Below are 8,408 nucleotides of genomic sequence, written 5' to 3'. Positions count from 1 at the left end.
TTTTTTTTGGAACTTTTCTATGAATATATAGGCCCCCCCCTTAGGCTAGGTAAAAGAGAAAACCAGAAACACTACAGAAAAACTACAAATTCTGAGTGTCTTTTTTCCTATGAGCCATTAATCACCACTGTGGAGTGTTACATGATAAAGACATTCAATGCTGAACATGGACACAACAAAAAAAATCACATTTTTTGGGCCTTTGGGGAATATTTTTGGTAATATTGCACATACACACAAAGCTTCGGGTATGTGCGGTGTATTTTTACAAGCCAACATTACACAAATAAATGGGGAAAAAGGTATTTAAACATGTATTTAAACATAAATGCCCGTATTAATACTGTTTTATATCAATCTAAATGTCTGTATTAAAAAACAGTCAGTTTTCTTTACTCTAGACATAACATCACTGCTGTTCTATTCAAGGCTTGTTTCTTTTTTACGTGACCTCATTTTTGAGTCCAGTTTGTTCTGATTGATGACGTGTGCCGAAGTTAAATATTGTCCTGAGCCCAGGTTACATATCGTATAATCTAACACATACATGATCTCACACAGAATCGTGGGATCGTCTCGTACAGTCTGACACAGAAGGATCTTTTAAAGACTGCTGAGATCTCAGCATCTGTCGCTTCATCGTGTGTGACTACACTAGCAAACTCGCTTGAACTAATGAAAAGGTGTGTTTCTTTTGTTTTATATGACCGTCCGAGTGACTTTCCTCATATTTCCAAATAAAACATGAAAAAGTTCTTCAACGAGATCATTTAGGAGGGTTATTGAATTCGGAGTATCCTGAAGATATGTATTTTATTTCTTATCATTGATTTCACACTTTAATCGATTTTCCAAGCTCTTATCCAATAAGAAGAATATACAGAACTGCCATTAGACTCATGTCACTTCATTAAATAAATATTTTATTATCAGTGAAAATAAATACATTTTCTTAAGATAGAATCAACGACATTTTTAAAAAGCATTTCTGGGAGTGAGGTTATGGAGAGAAACAAAGCCAAAGAAATCAAGCCAAGGGGTCCATGTACAATGCCACTCATACAACGTATAATCATATGTCTGGAGGAAGCCGGCAGTCTAGACAGAGGCGTAAGGGAAGGCGAATGTTTAAGGTACACAAAGTGAACACTTGGACGTACGCAGCGCAGACCTGCAAAAAGTTCCCATCACACAATGGCCGAGTTTAATACAAATATTGCTCACCAATGGTGCAGCTTCACTAGTGTGCTACAGTATAAGGAATTGAACATCGGCCATAATGGACATGGACATTAAACACGACTTGTCCTTAACTCAACCGTCGATTTTTTTTTATCAGTGTTGACCTTGAATAATGTTCAGTAATATATGAAAAACAGGATACGGTCCGACAGATATTTTGGCCTTGTGTATCCTTGAGTTCCCAGTTTTGTTATCCCAGACTAGGATGTGGCTCAGGCATATTCCCATGAGCTGGGTGGGTTAAGAAGGGAGTGGAGCACAGTTTTAGAGAAACAGAACTACTTTCGACATTAAACAGCTTTGCTATTCCTATACAAAGCCCAGCTGAGATAAGCAAATACCATAACCTCACCACAGGGAAGGGCCGGGGGAAGGAACTGCATTCTTCGGATACAACTTACTAACAAAGCAATAATGTAGAAATTAATTCATTATTTCCATTTTGTAATTATGAGGCCACTTGAGGGACTGGGTCCACTGACCTCAATTAAGAAGAAGAGTGTGTGTGTGTGTGTGTGTGTGTTTGTGCATAAAATCAGTGGTGAACCTGCAATGTAAGCTTATATACTGAGAGACATGGTATAGTGCTACCATGAGGGTATGAAAACCTGTAATGAGGACAACAATGCACGTGGTGAAACAATGACTGAACATTCGGGGGTACATTTAAACAGGTGGCAAAAAAAAACAAAAAAAAACAAGGTATTGCCATAGAATACAACGCTGTCCTTATCTACTTAGCGGCTTGCTACAAGATATCACTGAGCAATATGTGGTTTAAGGGACATTACACAGTGGCACTGTATTGTCAAACTCAAGTTATTCACAGTATAGTGACATTCTAAAAACATCTACTGACCACATATGAGCACTACGTACATTTCCGATAGAGAAGTGGACGTCAGATGCAAATGACGCTACCTCTCGGTGGAACTATGATGCGCAACGTTTCTAGTTCCACTTTTTCCTAAAACTACGAGCGAAGCCCCCGTATTTTCCACTTCGGCAAAACTATTGGTATCTGTATCGTTCGTTGTTGGTGTTGAGAAAGTAATGCTGCTTGTTTAAGGCAGTCCTGGAGCTTTGACAAACCAGCAGGGAGCAGGCTCAGCAGTTAGCGACAGAAGCTAATAAGACATTCCAGTGCTTTCCAAGCTGTTTCTCGCTATCTCTAGAAGCATAAAGAGACAGCCTACAGTGAACGGTTGACACTTAAGTGCCAGCCAGTTGATTTGGTTTAATTCAGTTGAAGTACTAGAAACATTATGAGCATTCAAACTACGTCAACTGTGATAAAAATAAAAAAATAAAAGGGGATGCTTATGCTAATGGTGAGTGTCTGGATGAATTCAACAGATTTCAGAGAGAAACTGAACAGTGTAAGACGACACTGTGCAAAATGACACATATATATGTATATATATATATATATATATATGTATATATATATATATATATATGTATATATATATATATATATATATATATATATATAAAACCAGCCCCAGCGTGTCACCAATCCTAGGACCTTAAACATTAGCTTTAGAGCGATGAAGAAATAATCGGGAGTCTGTGTTGAAGTACCAGCCTTCAATACACAAAAAATACTCACTCAAACTGTTCTTCGCATAACAAGCCTCTGGGAGCTTGTTTGATATAAAGCAGAATTGTCATATGATCTCAATAAATGTCCAGTTTTTGGTGACTATTATAAATATATTTCTAAATGCCAGTGAAGCCCCCAGGGGAGGCAAAGCAGGCTATATGTATTGTTCTAATCAGGGCTGATGAAGTGAAGTCACATTCAACCCTGGTCCGACTGAGCTACATCGTCACCCCAGGGGACTGATACAAAAACACACTTACAAAAAGGTCAATCGCAGAGTTCAGCTCTTAAAAGAGCAGTGATCATTCAGAGAGAACCTCCCTTCTTTCTTTTCATTTGCCAACAAATAGGTCAGGCCAGAGTGTACTACGGTGTGTGTGTATATATAGCATAACTTTACAGACAAAGTCACTCTCACTTCAGACCAGTAAAACTGGCTTCCCTTGCAAAAAATCCTCAGAATTTATACAAGCAACCAACCAACTGACTGGAACAGATACGAAGTGAAACCACCTCTAATTGGCTGCTCAGCAGCTGACAGTGTTGGGCTGCTGCTTGCACACAAAGTCTGAGAAGAAGTCAAACTCGTTCTGACCCAGTGAAAGTTCAGGTAGCTCTTGCACCCTGTCCAAGCCCAGTTCCAGCACAAGAGATGTGAGGACTTCCTCGTCAATCAAGTCTGTATCCATGACATTGAGGCCCAACGTTGGGCCACCCATCCCCATCTGCATGCCTGCCAGTTGGTTTGGAGCCATCCTGTACGGACCACCGGGTCCCATGTGGTGTCCGTTCCCGGGGCCGAGAGGAAGCCCGTGGTACTGGGTGTTGAGTTTCTGAAGGTGCATGCTGGCCATCAGCTGCTGAGATGTGCTTAGACCCCCTCCGCTCATGTACTGCTGCTGATGCTGCTGCTGAGGTGGTTGGCTCTGTGGATGCATGTGATGTTGAGCTTGAGGGTGCTGTGGCCCCGGCTGCTGGGTCGCTCCTGCGTACATCATATTACCCGTTTGCATCTGACTATGATGCCCGTTCCCCATCTGCCCGTTCATCATTGGCCCCATGCCGGCCCGCTGCCTCATTGCCGCCTCCAAGGAACCTTGTGGCCCTCTGTTGTAGTGCATCAGCTGGCCGTTCGGGAGGGTACGCATGCCCGGCTGGCCCATATGCTGAGGGTGATTGTTCATGCCCATGCGGAACCCATGACTCATGGGCATCATCATGTGATCAGCCATGGTTTGGAAGTGATGCTGCAGAAACATGACAGGAATGTCAACATATTGCAAGATAAAAGAAAAAACATGCAACAATTCCTGACACACTAGCTGAATGACATGTCACGATCGAAAAAATCTCTAACCTTTCCTTTTTAAATATTGCAGCTTTTCCATTCATCTCATGACACATCAATCTGGGTGAAAAGTATTTGAACTTGTCATGGTTCCTGTTCAACCCTTTGCTTTTACTTATCCCTCTAAAACCCTTGGTAAATGTGCCAGCAGCAGAGACAAAAGCCTAGGTGTTTAGAGTATGAGCAGTGTGCTGAGAAAACAATGCAGTCGGAGCAGACCTGAACCTCTGGGAGCATCAGAACAAATATCAGCCAGATCCCTAGACAAAGTGCTCAGCAAACAAAGCCTCGTAGAGACACTGAACAGAGGCACAGATCCCGAGACTAAATAAGGATTTTGGTTCGAGTGATATGACTCGAATAGAGAACTGAACTTTTGAATTCCCTGGATGACAAAAAGTTGAGATAAATACATTTGTCAGATCAACCTTGATCATAGCCATGACAAAAATGTGTCATGACACATCAGTGGTATTTTGTAATGAATTAACTGTTGTTAAGTAGGATGACCTACAACACGCTGTTGTTATTAACTGTCCTTCCTGGAAAATGTTACATAAATCAGGATCTATGCAGAAGCAATTGTTATACAATCTATCTTCAGTGTGTCAGGGATCCTGCTATAATGCGCTAAGATAGGAGAATGTCACTATTGGCTACTTGATCAAAAAAAAAAAAAAAAACCCGCAGAATTTCTCTTTGTCCTTTCTCGACAAAAGATCTACCGAATCATCTGACTTCTAAACCATCACCAAAAATGTCTCAAGAAGCAACCAAAAGACTACTCACTGTCAGTGATCTATGAGAAAAGTGCATTTGTAGTGAGAGAGAGAGAGAAAGAGAGAGAGAGAAAAAAAAATCCCAGACATACAGTTCAAGCAAATATGATTCAGAAGAATTAAGAAATACTGAAGTATTTAACTGCACTGATCTTCTGACCATTACGCGATTCGTGACATAATGTGCGCTTGTAACAAAATGCATTTCTTAGAACAACTTTTGCTCAGACGGAGTGTCCGTGTTAACAGTCTTGGATGCGCACATTAATAACGCATATCATTTTACAAGACGCATGCATTAGGTGTCTTAACCAAGCACGCGCATACACACACATGCACGCACGCACGCACACACACACACACGTACCAGTGTAATAGCGCTCTTCCGTTCTGAAGAGTGTCCTTGCGTTTTCGTGGTATTCCAGGCACGCGCGCTGCTGGTTCTCTCTGCTCCGGTCCCTGATACGGGAGATCGCTTTCTGGGTCAACTCTGCGATTATATCTCTAGAGCGGAACAGAAAGAGGGGAGGGGAGGGGCGGGGCGGGGCGGGGCTGGAGCGTACACCCCTCCTCCTCGGCTCTCCTTTGCTTTGTTGTGATTGGCCCTTTCCTTTTAATCACCGCGCTGAGAAAACGATTGGTCTCGGAAGGTTTAGGGGCGAACGCACGTACGTGAGACGTAGGCACGCACGCACGCGCGCGCGTTTCCCCGGAAACGCTTTAGCGCGTGAGGAGAGGACGCGAACGTTGTGTGTTTAAGAGGAACGAAACACAATTAGGACTTTTTTTTTGTTATTGTTATAACACAGCTATTACATTTGTTGTTGTTGTTGTTATAACACAGCTATTACATTTTTTGTTTTTGTTATAACAGCTATTACATTTTTTGTTATAACACAGCTATTACATTTTTTGTTGTTATAACACAGCTATTACATTTTTTGTCGTTATAACACAGCTATTACATTTTTTGTTCTTATAACACAGCTATTACATTTTTTGTCGTTATAACACAGCTATTACATTTTTTGTCGTTATAACACAGCTATTACATTTTTTGTCATTGTTGTTATAACACAGCTATTACATTTTTTGTTGTTATTCTTGTTATAACACAGCTATTACATTTTTGTTATTGTTGTTATAACGCAACTATTACATTTTTGTTATTGTTGTTATAACTCAACTATTACATTTTTGTTATTGCTGTTATAACACAGCTATATAAGTTTTTAATAAATACATTCTATAGACAAATGTATTGGTTTTCAAAATGGGGTCAGTGTCTTTATTAAGTAGATAGAGGTTTAAATCACAACACACCATTACCAAACATAATTCTATTCATTATTAAGGTCATACAGTTAGTAGCTTGGACTGTCTTCATTTAAACCTCAATAATATAGATAGATAGATAGATAGATAGATAGATAGATAGATAGATAGATAGATAGATAGATAGATAGATAGATAGATAGATAGATACATTTGTCTCTTTGTTCACATTTCATTCAATTAGCCTCCTTGACAAAATGGATAAATATAGGTTTCAGAGCTGCACCCAGCAGGCTGTGGTCAAGCTTCAACCATTTGCCTCGTGTAAGTGGCTTATTTACCATTTGAAAAGGAAGAGACTGGAGATTCATATGCTTGTGAGGAGGGAGAAAGCACCCCTGAGATGGAGGCCTGCTGGCACCAAGCATGTGCTAATGACGTTGCGCCAGCCATACTGCTTTCACACAGCACTTAGCCACAGTCCAGGCAATACACACAGACACACACACACACACACACACACACACACACACACACATGGGACAATTCTCCTGGCTGTGCCAAATAACTCTGTTTGCTCATACTCCTGAGGAATGTAAAAGACCATCTCTCTCTCTCTCTCTCTCTCTCTCTCCCTCTCTCTGTCTGTCTCTCTCTCTCTCTCACACACACACACACACACACACACACACTGTCCTGAAGAGCATATTGTGCTGCTCTTTTCTAGGGCAGATGGAAAGCATGCTTTCTACTATCAGCATGCAGTACAGAAATCCATATTTCAGCTCCTATAAAATGAAAATATATGACACAGATACATTTATTGATTTCTAAACCCGAATAAAAGTGCTTCCGATGCACATAACAATATTTGTCATTCGATAATTAAAGGCAACCATTAAAATGACATCTGCTTATGTACATCTTGGACATTTACGTGAAGTTTCTTAAACTCTATTTTCTACTTCCATACCCACAAGTGAACGTCATCAACAGCAACACAGTGCAGCATGTGGCTTCACCACAGCTTTTATTCGCCAACACATCCATCAGCACCAAAAAACACTGATTTAAATGGTCATTGTCTACTTTTTGGTCAGTTTCGCCTTCTTTTCTCATTCTCCTAGTGATTTAGACATGTCAGGTTTTTGCATGGTTCATCTTGTTACCCGTTTTCCGGACAAGTAATGACAAGCAAGTGATGTTTAGCTAAGTGTACAATATACAGAATTGGAATATAACTGACTATTAGATTGCAGTATTTGACCATGCAAATATCTAATAGAGGAACTCACCAGACAGCTTTCACAGCTTTTATTCAGTGAACATTTTGCTGGTGTTGTCAAGAAGTGGTTTGTAAAAGCTTGGTTTATATAGTCAGCAAAACAGATGACAAGCGGGCCGACGGCCAAGCAACAGGAAGAACGATACAACAAAAAAAAAGCAGACAGTAACTAAGCAAATAGGTTACACATCAACAGCTGACTTATAACCTTAAAATTAGGCAATGACCGTCAACATTGACAAATTCTTGCACAAGGCTGTTGAAATACAGTATATGGAGCCTCTAGCCAAAAACTATTTCCAAAAGCATTATTCTAAGCCAGAATGAGTGCAGAAATGATGACTTTCATTAAGATAATAATGAAGTTTCACACCTCATTCTAAATCGGGAAACTAAGCAATGCCTAGACTGAATAAATTTGCACGATTAGTAAAGCAATCCTGACTACTTTGCATTAGTATACGCAATCTGGACTGCTTCCTAGTAAACACTGCGTAGAAACAAAACATAGTGTATTTTGTTTACCACTGTTCGTGAGGGTAACAGATTAAAACCTACATGCTGATTTTTATTTATAAGCTCTGTTTGCAGTGTTATTTTCCCTCCTAGCTAGTAAAATGGCTCTAATATTATGAAATTCACTCAGCAGCCACTTTAAAAGGTACACCTGCACTCATTCAATCTTCAAACTGTCCATTTTCGGTAAACCCTCACCCACTATAGCCTCAGATTCCTGTTTCTGACTGACAGGAGTGAAACCCGATGTGGCTTTCTGCTGTTCCGCCTCAGGGAGTAACATGTTGCGAGATGCTTTTCTGCTCACGACGTGTGTACTGAGTAGTTATTTGTGTCACCGTAGCTGTGCTGTCAGCG

The 8,408-nt window shown here is 40.4% G+C and overlaps 1 protein-coding gene across 1 annotated transcript; it reads right to left on the bottom strand.

The window, feature by feature from the left end:
- Positions 1 to 905: 905 nt before the first annotated feature.
- Positions 906 to 5,501, bottom strand: cited4a (Cbp/p300-interacting transactivator, with Glu/Asp-rich carboxy-terminal domain, 4a). Its single transcript, XM_058404821.1, has 2 exons — positions 5,343 to 5,501; positions 906 to 4,095 (listed from the first exon to the last, which is right to left on the bottom strand). The coding sequence occupies exon 2, from the start codon at positions 4,078 to 4,080 to the stop codon at positions 3,376 to 3,378; it is 705 nt and encodes a 234-aa protein (XP_058260804.1). The 5' UTR covers positions 4,081 to 4,095; positions 5,343 to 5,501; the 3' UTR covers positions 906 to 3,375.
- Positions 5,502 to 8,408: the final 2,907 nt, after the last annotated feature.

The sequence above is a fragment of the Hemibagrus wyckioides genome, linkage group LG12 (genome assembly GCF_019097595.1).
Source record: "Hemibagrus wyckioides isolate EC202008001 linkage group LG12, SWU_Hwy_1.0, whole genome shotgun sequence".
In the NCBI taxonomy this organism is placed as follows: Eukaryota; Metazoa; Chordata; class Actinopteri; order Siluriformes; family Bagridae; genus Hemibagrus; species Hemibagrus wyckioides.
Note: the sequence above shows the minus strand (reverse complement) of the source record. Positions and strands in the feature narration are given on the sequence as shown.